The 15,852-nt window shown below is 41.0% G+C and overlaps 1 protein-coding gene and 1 long non-coding RNA gene across 10 annotated transcripts in view; one reads left to right on the plus strand and one right to left on the minus strand.

Annotated features, from left to right (window-relative positions):
• The window catches only part of BEGAIN (brain enriched guanylate kinase associated), a 164,159-nt gene extending 159,889 nt beyond the window's left edge, over nt 1–4,270 (plus strand). For all 9 annotated transcript variants that reach the window (XM_030004602.1, XM_041120832.1, XM_030004554.1 and 6 more), the window contains one exon: nt 2,163–4,270. In XM_030004602.1, coding sequence (XP_029860462.1) covers nt 2,163–3,536 — 1,374 coding nt within the window. In that variant the 3' untranslated portion in view covers nt 3,537–4,270. The remainder of the gene's footprint in view (nt 1–2,162) is intronic.
• Nucleotides 4,271–6,678: 2,408 nt separating this feature from the next.
• Nucleotides 6,679–14,868, minus strand: LOC115336885. Its single transcript, XR_003921959.1, has 3 exons — nt 14,763–14,868; nt 11,330–11,382; nt 6,679–6,846 (listed from the first exon to the last, which is right to left on the minus strand). It is a non-coding gene; the product is annotated as an uncharacterized LOC115336885 (long non-coding RNA).
• Between the last annotated feature and the right edge of the window lie 984 nt (nt 14,869–15,852).

Consider the following 15,852-nt stretch of genomic DNA (forward strand, 5'->3'; position numbering starts at 1 on the left):
CCACAAATGTGGGATCTCCCCACCATTTCCCAGACTGTCATACACTCAATTAAATAGGCAAAGTCTCCACTCATAAATCCAAGTATTTATTAATTTAGCAAGTGTGAATGTGCTGTCACAGCCAATAGTTTCCTTACAAATGCAAATATTGCCTGACAAGGTATTGTATGTTATCCAGAATCCTAAACTATGGTACAATATAGCAATATCATTTTAGTAATTCCAGTTTCCAGGGCAATGCCCAGAAAATAATGTTCTTTTACTTAAGGCATTTCGTAATCTAAATAATGTATATAAAATAGATCAAACAGTGGTGTAACAGGATACTAAAATTATAGCTACCCCATACAGCAATTTCACATTAAATGAACTGTATTTCTTTTCCTCATTTCTGTGGCAATTTACAGCAGCCCTGTTTTACAACCTTTTTATTCAATCTTTGTTGTATCCGTACTTGCTATGACTAATACTGCTGTCTGCCAGCAGATTGGCAGTATCATACTCTTTATTTCCAATGGAAGACATATGAGCTAATTAACAACAAAATGATTAATCCAAAATATCCTGGAAGGTCTGTTGGTTGAAAAAACACTCATCCTACTCCACATTAACAAGAATGTCATTTCACAACATGCCATATTTTGAATACATTGAGTTTGGGGGATTAAGCCAACTATAAAACCTTCCCAGTGAAGCTGAAAGAGGAGCTTTATATCTTATGTGATGTGAGATCATAAGAAGGAGCAGGCACTTGAAATTTCTCTTGCCTAAAATAGAGGAGGGGGACACCACTTCAGCATTTTTAGGGTTCTCTCCTCTAGAGAAACAAAGTTAAGGGGAGAGTGAGATTTTTAGGGCTATAAGGGTAACCACTGATTATTCGGTAAAGAAGAACTTGATTTCTAGTTATAAAAAGAAAGTGCTGAGTAAATAAGAGTTCAGCCAAGCATTCAAGGGCTAAATTCCTAAGTGGCATAAATCAACATGGATATCAAACTCAAAACTTAGTCCGAACATGAGTTCTTCTGATGTCCAGCAAGAAATACTGAGAGACAGCCATCATGCAGCTCTCTCTCATATCCCTGTGTGATCACTGATACAGGTCTGAAATAAGCAAGGCAGAGAAAATTTGGCTGGCAAGCATGCTTGGAGATACCTGCGTGGGCATTACCTACAAGGCTTCCGAGCCACGCCAAGGAACGTGCTCTCTCAATCTCTTCTGGTCCACATGACAGAACGGCAGGTGGAACCGCCGTCCACAGAGCTGATCCTGACATTCTTCAAAACCTATATGAATTCTGATGCATAACAGACTTATTGATTAATTCTGACTAGTTTGTCACAGGAATCATGATGTAAATTCAGGTCTTAGCTCTTATTTCTGTCAGTGTAGTAAGAAACTAGAAAAGCAGTCAGCTAGCAGCTGCTGGAAGAGGGGAACATGTTGAGGCTTCTCTGGATGGTTGATCTGACAAGTAGTGTCCAACTGCTGGGGCAAGGAAGCCAGTTTGATTTCCCTCTTCCCAGCACAGGAACACTCCCGTCATAGCAGCCAGTACCATTGCTTTAAGTGTCAGTGAAACCAACTTTCCTGCCTCTTCAAACAACATTGTTTATCAAATGCAGCACTGGAGGGCAGGAGGCAATTTGGCACCGGCTTGGAGGCAAGGGGAGCTCAAAGAAAGGCAAAAGAACAGAATAGATCTGATCTCTTCCTCCTCTTTCCTCACCCCAGCAGAGACCTCCGCACCCCCACACTCCAACTGCAAATGGCACCCATGCGTGCAGTCTGGAAAGTGTTGCTGTAGGCTGTAATTCCCTACCTGCCTTTTTAAGATTGTTGTTTACTACATTCTTTACATCATTCCTCTCCAACCTGGGTTAACTTGGAAGGAAGCCTTTCAGTTTCACAGTGTTTTCCATGAGGGGAAGCAGATGAAGATTTCCAGACGTTAAGTAAATAAACAAAAGTCATTTGATTATTTTTGTTTTCAGAAATGCACAAAGATTGTGGCCATCACATTAGTCAAAGAACCATATATAGTGAGCTATGTAATGTCATAAACAGCACTCATCTATCCATGTTGTATAAGCCCAAGCAGACACCAGTATTGACGTGTACCCTTTTCTCCTTTCCCCTTTGCCATCTCTTTATGTTACAGTTGCCATCTGACTTTCAGGAAAGAGTCAGCATCCACCTGGAAAAGCACGGGTGCAGCCTTTCTGTCCCCTTGTGCCACACATCTTACGCTGATACCATACCCACTTGCGTCATTGCCAAAGTACTGGAAAAACCAGATCCAAACAGCTTGTCTTCACACTTGTCAAGCCCGTCTACAAGGGATCTCAATTTCCAGGACTCTGCTGGAAAACTCGGGCAAAGGCCCCAGTACAAGTCGGACATCTACTGCAGCGACACTGCCCTTTACTGCCCTGAGGAGAGGCAGAGGGAGAGGAGGCAGAGTGTGGACACGCAAGTGAAAGACGTGGGGTTCCTGCGCTCCCAGAACTCCACAGACAGCACCGTCGAAGAAGACGGTTTCCATTCCAGCTTCTCTCACGAAGCCTTCCCAGAGTACATTACCTCCCTGCCGACCTCCAGCTCCTACTCCAGCTTCAGCGTCACATCTGAGGAGAAGGAGAACGCCCAAGCCAACACTCTGACAGCCTCTCAGCAAGCGATCTACATGAGCAACAGAGACGAACTGTTTGAAAGGAAGTCACCTGCAGGTTACGAGCATCAGGGAAGTCCTAGGTTTGCCAAGTCCAAACCTGCGCAGCACATGGAGCTTGCCGATGACAACGAGAACTCCCCCACTTTTACTAGGACTCTGCCTCCGTATGCAAACGAACCTTTTCATTTCTCAGCCATAACGCCACAGCAGGCTTTAGCGAATCAGAAAATGAGGAACGAGTGCAGGAGCACCCACCTTTCAGAAGAAGACTTGCCTGGGCGATGGAGGCAATTGAGCGTGGAGGACATTGGTGCGTACTCTTACAGGAACGCTGGCAGGCTGTCGCCCTGTAGTTTTTCAGAGCAGTACTACAGCAGCCCTATTAAGAAGGGAGACAGTCGAACAAGCCCCATCTATGCTAGTTACAAAGCAGATAGCTGCTCAGAGGGAGACGATATCTGCCAAAGCAGACTTGTGGATTCTTGCTTCCTGAGAACAGACAGTGGCCTGAATATTGACATCAGCACTAGCTGTAAACAGGACAAATTGCCCGCTTACAAAACAAAAGAATCAAGAGACCAAAAAAATGAAAGGATCACCGTCCAGTTATGCAGTAGCAAAAACATCGAAAATAGCCCGGTATTGAAAAGAGAATACGTGGACGTGAGCCCCAACAGCTCAGCAGAGTCCCTCAATCAGAGTTCAATGGAGGCTTCAGAAATCCACCAGTCTTCCATGGAGCAAGGAAGCCATTCGGGTATTCACAGCAAACAGCAGCAGTTTCAACGGACTGGGAGTACTGGTTTGAGTCGGAAGGACAGCCTTACAAAAGCACAATTATACGGAACCCTTCTGAACTAGGCATCTTCCAAAACGGCAATAAGACAACAAACAAAAGGAAGCAAACAGCATTTGATACTTCTAGTGAACAGTAAGGTTCTAAGAAACAGGATTATTATAAAATATATATTCATAATGGTACTATATGTTTAAAACAAAATCTCTTCAAAAATGTTATACAGCACTTTTCACTTAACATCCTTTCCACGTGGGAGACTGTCCCCTCCCCTCTTTTATAAACCTGAAATATTTTTATAAACAAAATGGTATTTATTAGACTATCCTAAGCTATTTGAGCAGAATTCTTTTCCCTTCAAGCAGGTTTCTTATTTATTTTTGTGCATGAGGCCATCTGTGCCTAAACTCTTGGAGGAAAAGGGTAAAATCATGATGGCAGTGATAAAAAATAAATCCACCTGATAAAATACCATAAAATGTCATGTGAAAACAAAACTAACAAGAATGGTGAATTTGAAGAAGTATATTTTTTAACAAGAATGGAATTGTATCTTAAGTTATTTCATACAAATGTATTTATGAGTGACTAATGTATACACAAAGTGATACTAATATTTTGTTCTTTTAATCCACTGTGTTTCTGCTTTCCTATTTTTCCTTGTATACTACCTCAAAAGTAATTGAGGGTTTCTTTGTCACATTTTCTGTAGGCTTGCATTTATATTGTCTAAAATGCATGCAGTGTCATAATTAATACTGTATTTTGCATTACTTAATAAAAGACACCAGTGGAGAGATTTTGGGGTGGTGGTTTTTTCCTTCATTAAAACATACCCTGGACAACAGAACATGGGATTGCTCTGGGTGGCATCAGTCCAGCAAAAGTTAATGAGTAAAACTCCTGGTTTAGTTTGCTTTCTAAAGGAGTCTGTAAGCTCCAGAGCACTGGTTCTCCATCTGTGGCCCCCGGGTATGGAAGGACAGCTTCCCATCAGTCTGTGAAAAGTAAACAAGGAAAACAAACTGTGTATCAACAGGCTTGATTTCACTGGGTGGGGCTCTGCACACTGAAAAGAAAATTGAAAACCACTTGAAAACTTGTGACTTGAGCTCCTCCTCCATTATACACATACTTGCCACAATCTTTTAGGTCTTCAGGACTGTTACCTTCCACAGTTGCCTTTTTTCGTGTGTAGCTTGATATTTCTAACAAAGAGATTTTTCTAAAAGTCTAGCCTTCTGTAGCCTATGGGAATTTCACCCCTGGCTCTGAGAAACCATAGTTTTACCTGTACTTTTTGCATTTCCTCCATCGAGTTTTCTGTTTCTCACCATTTCACCGTTAAGGAGTGTACAACTTGGACAGCAGCAGAAGGGAAAAAGCAAAAGGAGAAGAGGAGAAAAACAAAAAAGAGAGAAAGGGAAATCCTGTAGATTTCCTTCCTGGCTTCAGTATTGCTGCTTGGTAAGAGGCAGAATACAGCAATAAATATTTGAGAATTCTTTTAAGTCGTGTTCATGGAACACATTTCCTATACTTGAAATACTGACTCTTACCAGCTCATGTATGGGGAAAGACCTTACTTTGTGCCGTATGCGGTAGTAATCAGTGAGATCACTGTGGAAATCTAAACTAGTTTCTTATAAAGTTTCTTATAAAATAATGACCTACCATTCAATACCTATTAAGAAAATACATATTTTCTGCTGATTCTCTGAAAGCAGACACCTGGCAGGTAACCATGAACCAGGACTATAGAACTGCTCATTTCTACATAAGTATCTTAAGTCATGAAGCCACAGATTCAATCCATTTGGCATCGACAATTCCCACTGCTCTCCATATTCTTCATGGATAATATAAAAATTTTACCATTACTGATGTGTGCAAGTACTTGCTGTGCTGTTTGGAAGATCTGGCATCAAGTCCCTACAGTTCCTCTGAGATCTGTAGCAGCACTGTGGAGAACAATGGTAGCTAATAATATCATACAGTTAAGGCACAACATAACTTTAAAGTGAGGCTTATTTCAGTACAAAAGCTGTAACACACCTTGTGCTTTTATGTGCCCATACTTGCTCACAGTGAGTGTGAGTGGCAGGTCATGCCACAAATAATTCCATGAAGTCTATAAAAAACGCATAGAATAAAGTTTCCAAAGGCCAACTGCTTCTCATGACAGAATCTGACCTGCAGTAAATAGACTTGAAGATTGAGAAAAGCTGTTATTTCCCCTTTGAAACACTAAGATAGAAAACAAATGTGAAAAAAACACACTGTTAACTCATTCAGGCATACAAAACTTAGACAGCCTCTAAGGCAAGACATTCATTTCTCTGGTCAATGAATACAAGGATTTGTATGCAAGAGGTGAAAATTAACTGTTATCTATGTCACCTAAGAAAATACGTAAGCTATGGAACAACAAATTGTGACATTTATGAACTGGAACACAGTATCAGATTAATCCGTTTATAATATCGTTCATTATTTGACACTAAACTGCTATTTTGGCAATTACACAAAATTAAGTTTCTGCTAGATATTATATATCTGATTATTTAATATCCTGTTCTATTATATTCTTTCATACTACTGCAGTTTCAAAGTCTGCTTCTGTGCTTCACTTGATTCTTTTTCCCAGTTTATGTGCACTAATATGTAGATTGAAACCAGTCTTTTCAGCCAATTAGTACTGGGTTTTCCTGGTAAAATAGCCTATAAACTTGTAACATTTTTCTCTAACAAATTCTGTTATGGAACAATATGTAACTCTGTAACACATTTCAACTGAATCAATCAAAATGGCTAAAAAAGTTCTTCAGCTTTAATGTGTTGGTTTTAATTTCTCCTTAATCAGAAAAACAACAGTAAGTTTGCAGATATTCTGCGAACATGAGAAAAAAGTTTAAATAATTCACCTAAATTTTCTCAGATTTATGGGTTTAACTATGGCTTGGTTTGCTTTTTCCAAACAAAAAGAACTTTTAAAGATTACAATAATGGCTTTCCTCCCTTTTTTTTTTTTTTTTTTTTGCTGCATTCATTTAGATTTCTTGAGACAACCACAGACAGGGACCTGAGGCATAAGGCTAGAAAGATACTGGCTATTTTCACAGTAGATTTAAATTCTCTTTGTGGTGGTGTCTTAATTTTTTGCTTACCTTCAGTTTTCACACTGGGAGAAAATCATGGAGATTTTTGGAGTATGTCATCAGAGATACTTAAAACCAGCTACCCCCTTTTCTTCACTTGGTCTCTCCAGACTCACTGTGGTGTGCTGTGACTTTAGGAGGGCTCTGTTGTGCCACCAGACAACCTGTTTGGCCCAAGTACAGATTTAATAGTCACTGAGTTTTTAGGAGATTAAACCTGGTTAAAAATAAACAAAGTAGTAGAGGGTACGAGAGCAAATTAATAATATCTTGTTCAGAAGGAGAAGATACGCTTTGATCCAGGTGAAAGGGGTGGTAGACCTGTCTGCTGCAGTGTTCCTCAGAGCACGTACCTTCCGTAGGACATTTGTGTTGGATAGCAGCATCTAAAACATTGTCCTCACAACAGCTAGCTTCCATTATTCATTCAAGCAGGTGCAGTTTGATGAACTTGACTGTACTCTTACGTTCATTTAATGACAAGTGACTCCAGAAATGCAAAACAACAGATCTTCAGCCAAAGAAAAGTGCCACAGACCCCTCCACTCCAGTGGCTGAGAATTTGCCTCGAAATACCTTTTCCCAAGGACATAAACACCCAATTTTCTCTTAAGCATGATAAAAATGCCAAGGTGTCTCCATGTTGCCAGAAACCCTCACTTTTCCAAGTGACATCTGAAGTAGTCAAATTCTGTATGCAGAGTTTGTAGGTACCTATAGCAGGATTTTTGCTTTGATTAATGATTTCATTTGCCATGAGTAAGAACAGAAAGAGTGAGGAGAAGAAGTGACAAGTCCTCAACAGTGCAGTGAAGCAGAAGATGAGAAATGTCATTTTAATGAATGAAAACTGAAAGTAAAATGTACATGACACAGAACACTGATCAGGGAAAAACAAAGGGGGCTAAAAGAGATCAGAGTGAGGCATATCAAATCACATATTAAAACAGTTAAGAATACAAAAAAGGTACCAGGGAAACAGGACACAATTCACTAGGAACAACAGTGCAGAAGTATTATGAAATCATGAAAAGCAAATGCATTTTTTGGCATGTGAAAATAGTTTTCTCATTCCAAATTAAGGCTAAAAAAAAGTGCAAAGTCTCAATAATTTTGAATAACACATATCACTTTCTTTTAAACTTTTTAGAAGTCTAGAAATAGATAAAATTTCTAAGTTTAAATCATGGCAAGCCACAAAATAGGTAGTTTTCATTTCAACAGTTTCTAGTTTCTTCCCCCAAACTAGAAAATTTATCAAACTAATCCTTTACCCTTCCAGCGCTTTTAATTAAAAAGAATTTCCACTCCAACATCCATCACAAACCATGATTATACAGCCACTTAGATTAGTTTCCCCTTGTTTAATTTTAAAATACTAATTGACATCCTTTGGACTTTCCTATAAAATTCTTATCCCCCATTCATGTTTACAACCTTGTAATCCTTACAGACTATTACGATATCTCTCTTTAAATATTGCTTAAATTGTGCAGATGTACTCCTCTCAGTTTTTCCTTGGAAGACACTCCCTTCAGGACTCTAGCAGTTTCTAATTCTTTTCAAGGAACGCCTTCCTCAGCTTTCTACTGCTGAACACCAGAATATTTTAATATGAACACTAAGTTGTTCAAACCCACTGTGCAAAAAAGCAGTAGAAGGAAAGGGCGGGACTCAAGGAAAGGGGAGTCAGTTCCCACTGAGTGGAAAAGGGGAAACATAACCCCCATTTTTAAAAAGGGAAAAAAAAGAAGACCTGGTGTCATGGTTTAACCCCAGCCAGCAGCTAAGCACCGCGAAGGTGCTCACTCACCCCCCACACCCAGTGGCATGGGGGAGAGAATCGGGAAAAAAAGTAAAACTCGGGGGTTGAGATAAAAACAGTTTAATAGAACAGAAAGGAAGAAACTAATAATGATAATAACAACAATAATAAAATGACAATAATAATAATTAAAGGACTGGAATATACAAGTGATGCACAATGCAATTGCTCACCACCCGCCGACCGATGCCCAGTTCGTTCCCGAGCAGTGATCCCCCCAGGCCAACTCCCCCCAGTTTATATACTGGGCATGACATCACATGGTATGGGATACCCCTTTGGCCAGTTTGGGTCAGCTGTCCTGGCTGTGTCCCCTCCCAACTTCTTGTGCCCCTCCAGCCTTCTTGCTGGCTGGGCATTGAGAAGCTGAAAAATCCTTGACTTTAGACTAAACACTACTTAGCAACAACTGAAAACATCAGTGTGTTATCAACATTCTTCTCATACTGAATCCAAAACACAGCACTATACCAGCTACTAGGAAGACAATTAACTCTATCCCAGCTGAAACCAGGACACCTGGGGAACTGCAGGCCAGTCAGTCTCACCTCTGTGCCCGGCAAGATCATGGAGCAGATCCTCCTAGAAACTATGCTAGGGTACATGGAAAATAAGGAGGTGATTGGTGACAGCCAACATGGCTTCACTAAGGGCAAATCGTGCCTAAAGCAAATCGTGCCTAAAGCTTCTATTGCAATTCTTTGCCACTTCCAGTGCAGGTTCTTTTATAATACTTGGATCCAAGGGCTGTCTCCCTTACAAAGCCACAATTATCACTTCTCGGTCTATCTTAATTCCTCCATATGTGCTTTCTAAATGAAGTAATAAGTGCTTGAGGAGAAACTTGACCTCAGGAGTGTGTACTTAAGTGCTCTGCTGAACAAAGTCCTATATGATGTGGCTGGAGAGGATCTACCATTATCTATGGATCGACTCTGTGCCATGAGAATTTGCCTAAGTGTGAGCAATATACTCTAATCCTTTACAACAGTAGTTAAATGTATATATATTCTGTCTCTAATTATTAGCTACTGACTATTTTCATGCCAAGCTACATTGATGTTGAGCTTTAACTACAAAAGCCCATAACCTCTTAATTGCCTCAAAAGAGTTAAAATGACATTTCCCCACACTAAAGCAATATTAACAAACAGGTCTTCGATCTAGGTTTCAAAGTGCAAACAAATTTATTAAGATTTTACCTTATAAAGTCTTACCTTCTAAAGTAACTTGTCTTATGAAACATCTCCAAATAACCACAAAGCCAAATCCCCACAAACTTCTGATTAGTAGGACAGAGCAGATGAGAATTCCACCCTTTCTAGGAATCACAAGGGAAACAGAATCCTAATGTCATCTTTACTGCCCTATAACACTAGGTCAAAGTTTCCTAAAGTCTTGAAAAGTGTGACACAAACTGCAGCTAGCTATGCAGGTCAGAGTCCCAGAGAGATCCAGGAGTAAAGTGTCCATCTGCAACAGAGGTGGGCAGAAGTCTTAGTTGGTGACCATCCATCAGTGGTCTCCAGACAGCTTTTTACCCCACAAGATCTGCTTAGACACCAGCTTGCTGTTTAAGGCACCACTCATGAAGACCTTAGCTCTGTCCTCCTGATAACCTCCTCACAGGTTTTGGAAGGCTGCTGTTCAGAGCCCCCTGAGCTTTCTCTTCTCCAGGCTTCTGCAGCACCCATGCCGCAGAGAAGTGCGCTCTGCTTTCTGCCAGATGGGAGCTCCTCAGGGCTGCCGATGGCCCCGCGTCTTACACCTATGGCAAGTGACCAGGTCCCCCCCCCCCCCCCTCCTCCTTTGCTGGGGCAAGGATCATCCCCGCTGACAGTTACTACATCCCAGAGTAGGGAGAATGTCTTTATCTGCAGGGCCAAAACTGTGATTGATACAAGATGCAACCATTGGAAAAGATCCCCGATGAGAGTTAAATGCCTTCTCAGCAGCATGCCCATCACTGACATATATACATTAATACTCTAACTATGATTATTCAGACAAAGGTTCTTATTTTTGAAGTCAGCTCGAATGAATTCATATTTAAATTTATCCACCCATCTAGATTTTTTCTTTGTAATTTATGAATCAGAGCAGACACACGTATGAGCTGCAGAGCCACAGCAATATTTACTATACCTAGCTGAGCAGTGACAGCTCTATGATTTAGAAGAAGAGAAACAGCAAGTCCCAGATTAATTAAATTTGTAATGTCAATGTCAGTCAGCATACTTTTCAATTCCAGTTCTTCACATGTGACATCGTAAAACAGATCACAAGGAGTAAAAAGTATTCTCAGCACATAAGGGTTATGAATTTCAGTGGGCTCCCAGTCAAGCCCTCATTTAGCTTTTTTCCTGCAGTAGAAAGCCTCTTAGTCTGGACACCATTTGTCTAGGGTGGTATGAGGAGGAATCTCCAGACAGCATGCAACCTCTCACCTCAAGGAAGCTACTCTGCCACCGACCTGAGGAGGTAGGGACGACAGTAGCAGCACTTCTAACTGAGAAATTATGTGTTGACTCTGTGTGATTATTTTTGGCAGGGAGATAAATCAAGGTTTATGATTCACTTGACTGTAATTTGACAATTTATTTCAATGGACCTTCAGCACCTCACAGTCTTTATCCTCCACAGGTGAGGGAAATGCTCTTATCCCCAAAGCCCAGAGAGTTACACTAAGATAAGATGCCTAATCCCAGCGAGATAGTGAGGAGTTAGATATTTTAGTTTTAGCAGATTTTAAGGATTTTAGCCTTGTGTTTATGTATAACTTGAGAAATAGATAAAGAATGAAAGCTTGAGTTCTCAAGCCCAGTCTTTGCACAGGAACTGAATCATCATCATTTTCTGATTCATCCCCACTTACCTGTTCTTTCAGAATCCACAATAGCCTGAAGGTGAGGAAGGGAAGACTTGAAACTGGAAGAAAGAAAATTCAAAAATTAATCTGTACATCGAAACTATTAAAATGCCAAATAATTTCTAAGACTTTACTGCTCATGTACAATAAACCAGGGTTTTTTTCATATTTTGCCCAAAGAATACACACAGCAGAGCTGCCCAGAGAAAATATGTAACTGAGCTGAGAACTTGCATCTTGCTATTTTGGACCAGCTTGAATTTTCCTGACCAGCTGCAGGATAGATAAGGGAATGGAGACAGAGCAAGGGTGATGGCTGTGTCAGCACAAAATGCAGTAAAACATTGTAGTCACAACATTTACTGTGTTCCCCTGATCTTTAGGGCACATTATGAAAAAATCCCAGGGAAAGGCTTTTAGCAACACAGACTATTTTCTTTTATTCTCATTTTGGCTCCCCCCCCCCCCCCCCCCTCATTTTAAAGAGAAAAAAAAAAACATGTTTTGCAAGCTACAATGAAATGGGGGGTTTTGCTATAGCTGTCAGTCCTGCCTACAATGACCTGACTTGTGTCAGTAGGGAAAAACAATCCTGAGACTAAATCAGTTTAACAGAAGAGCGTTTGTTACTCAAGGAGAAATGGTCTAATTGAAAAAAATGTCAGTAAACAGCTCATTACTGAGATCTCAGAGCCCAGAAAGCCAAGGTGTGGAAACACAACAAATCCAGTGAAGTCACGCTTCGCAAAGACCCCAAACAAGTATTTTATTTAAAATAGGTTTAGACTGCCTTTTACTTTTCTTTCATTCTCTGTTGATGATGAAGATGAAATGCACTTTTTGGCACTCTAGACGGCACCAATTAAACTTGATTTCTTGCCTGAGCTCCTCGTAACTCCACTTGTCTCTCACTTCTAAGACTATTCTCTTTTGAGTTTTAAATTTGTGCTTTGTTTAGAGAGAAAGTGCTGCTCCCACTCAAACAACCTAACTTGCAATTCATGAAAATACACACACAGATCCCAAGCCCTGCCAAATAGTTCATTTGTCCAACATTTGTATTTTATCCTTATGAAAAGTTAGGATGATTCTTCTACCTTTTTATCCTATAAGCTTATGAAGGATAGATTGTCTCTTATTACTTGATTATACAGTACTTGACATAATAGCCTCTTGATTGTAATTGCATAGGCCATGCATATTGCATTACCTGCCCAGCTTTACCAAATATCATGTTTTCCTATCCTTAGCTTTTTTTCCCTTTGGATGTGAAATCTAAAATTTCCTATTCATAGGCCAGTCCCTGGGCTACAATACCTCATGGCACAGGTACGCATACCTTACACGTTGGATGAAGTTCAAATAGCCCCCTTCATTTCTCTACGATGAAGAATGACTATGGTGGGCTTTCAGCTTTCCGAGGCCAAGTACATTGTTTAAGTCTGAAAACGGCAGCTATTCAGCTACATGCGTGTTCACCTCTCTTGCTGCCCCACCTCAGCTAGAATGATTTCTTTTGACATGCATGTGGCTGCCCACACTTCACTCCAGTGTCCCCAAGAAACTTCCCCTGCCTCTAGAGAGCCTTTGTGGAAACCTCTCCAGCCCCTGTGATCCCAACCGTCATCCTTCCAGTCCTCCAGGCTTAGCTGAAGATGAAAGCCAGAGCTCCTCAGAGCCAGGGGATCTGGCATTCACTTTAGACTGCCCCCAGTATTTGCAGAAAGTCCATTAGTGCGGGTCCTCCCTTTCTCTTGCCAGTCCTTTCTCCTTACAAAGCCCTCTTAAACTGAAACAGAGCAAATGTCTCAGCATACAGTATTCAGAAACTACTACAGAGCAGTTGGGCTCCACCTCATGTTTCTACAGGCACTGACATCGCATGCATCACGTTTCTTAACACTCTTCAGTTTATATTTATACCTGCTTGCAAGCCAAAGCTATTTATCAATACACGCAAAATATCTATTAAAAAAAGGCACCACCCTTGCCACAAACTACCTTGACACATCTGCACCATCTTCCATTAGTGCCATCCACACTAGCTAGACATTGATACTTAGGGATTGCTTTGAATCTTTTCATATTCTCCTGCTGAGTGGATAAAGCTTCACACAACTGTTGAAAGAAATAGCTCTTCCTGGGAAAAAAAAAAAAGGGAAGGCTTCGAAGAGGCAGTACTCCTCAGAGAGTTCTTTGGACTGGTACATCTATTAACGAGATGCCCTGGTTTTCGCTGGGATAGAGTTAATTTTCTTTCTGGTAGCTGGTATAATGTTGTGTTTTGGATTCAGTATGAGAAGAATGTTGATAACACACTGATGTTTTCAGTTGTTGCTAAGTAGTGTTTAGTCTAAAGTCAAGGCTTTTTCAGCTTCTCATGCTCAGCCAGCAAGAAGGCTGGAGGGGCACAAGAAGTAGGGAGGGGACACAGCCAGGACAGCTGACCCAAACTGGCCAAAGGGGTATTCCATACCATGTAACATTACACCCAGCATATAAACTGGGGGGAGCTGGCCTAGGGGGATCACTGCTCTGGAGCTAACTGGGTGTGGGAGAAGTGAGTGAGCAGCTGTGTGGCGCTTGATTGCTGGTTGGAGTTAAACCACGACAGGAGGCAACAAGGAAGTACCTACCATCTGAGAAAGACTTTCCAGAGGCACCCACTTCATTGCAAAGCACGCTCACTCTCTTCAGCAGGTGGCTAACTAGCAAGAGCCTTAGAAGAAGCCTCATTAGTGTAACATTGCTGACAGATGGCAACAAGTAAAGTCTCTTTTTCAGTAGCTCTTTCAGAGGCTGGTGACAGTCAGAGTTTGATCACATTTACACCAGCACAAATGTAGGATGATTCCTTTAGGGCTCTCGGTTGCCATACAGATGCTGTAGCATTTGTTGTACTCCACGCAGCAACATTTCCTCATTACATCAGTGATAAGGGTACCATGGGCTGTCCGGGCAGGTTTTGACATTTGTGGTATGCATACTGCAAGGGACTGCACAGCTGTGAATACTTGGGGGGTGGGAGGGAAGGCTAGAGCACAAGAGAGAAAGAGGCATGTTTACATTTCGTGTCTTGGGGTATACAATCCTAGCCTAGAATTGTACAGCGACAAACAACAGAATGAAGTGAGACATATCAGAGAACGAGAGAGAAAACAGCAACCAAACCCAGGGACCTTCCAGACCCTCGGGATCCAGGCTACGGTTAGGTTTACCATTATTATTGCTGAGCCTGGTGCCTGTTGTCCAGGCAATAGAGCCTGGAAATCAGGAGAAGATCAGTTCTGAGTTTTCCCACAGGCTCACAGGGCAAACCTGAGAAAATCATCATGTCTCTCATGTCACAGCCCCACATTTGCAGAGCAGGCACCAGGGCAGCAGCTCCTCAGAAACGTAGAACAAAGATGAAAAAAACATACAGCATAACTTGACTTACCTCTCAAAATTTTTCCTAATTAATGGTGGTGTCAGTCAGGCTTCTCTCTCACTGTGCTGGCTGAATTAATCAATTTTTCTCTGCTCCAGCCCTATGCATGTCAGGCAGGAGTTACCCACTGCATTCAAATTTTATCACATCAACATTCATCAGCATTTTCTCTCCTCTCTGGGCACTAGTGGAAGTTTTCATGCCACAGTTTATTTACAGTAAATTCAATTCCTGCCTCTAGCCATCCTAGGGACATTCCAAAACCCAAATCTTACAAAGGCTTTAGGGCTCATTTTAAACCTATTGATGATACACAGACTGTGCTATCTGGCTGTGGAACTTCACATTTAATTGCCTTACACATCTGAATCACATTAGAATTATTCAGGAATTTAGACAAATTAGAATACAAACTGCAGATAAACTACCCATCTTGATCCTTGTCAGCATAACCCCCCTAGCAGCTAAAGCAACCCGCTCTGAATTCTATTTAACAAATGAATTTCCATTTGACTGCTGTATTGTATTGTTTGCCTAGAAAAATAGCAAAGATTGTTGCTGGGCCACTCATTTATCTTTGCATGTATACCCACATCCTGATTATGAGGAAGATATTTTCTACCATAAAGCTTGCAAATTTACACGTATTATTCCCGATACTTAACTTATGACAATTTCCTTACTGTAAAAACTTTCTATTAATAATTTAGATGAGTTTCAGCCCTACAGCGAGAGCATTTGTTCTGAAACCTGAGAAGCAAATTGGCTGCATTAGGAAAGCTAGATGTACATTTTTTACCCAGCCACAGAAAAGACATTAAATGCAGGCCACTAACATACAAATAAAAGCCTAATTTAAAGACAGAAAATAACCAGTATGGAAAACTGTACAATAATATTACAGTGAGGAACAAATGCGTCAGTTACACAGTGTAATTCCTTGAAAGATGAGGAACTTGTTCCCCTGAAACGCTCTCCTTGCAGAAGGCACTCCTACCTGAGACGGCTGGCAGTTACAGAGTGGTTCTTGTGCAGTCCACAGCAGAGATTTCATTATGTCAGGCTGATATCTGATGTGTTCAGCCTCCTGGAGTATGGG

Source organism: Aquila chrysaetos, chromosome 2, assembly GCF_900496995.4.
Source record: "Aquila chrysaetos chrysaetos chromosome 2, bAquChr1.4, whole genome shotgun sequence".
Classification (NCBI taxonomy): domain Eukaryota; kingdom Metazoa; phylum Chordata; class Aves; order Accipitriformes; family Accipitridae; genus Aquila; species Aquila chrysaetos.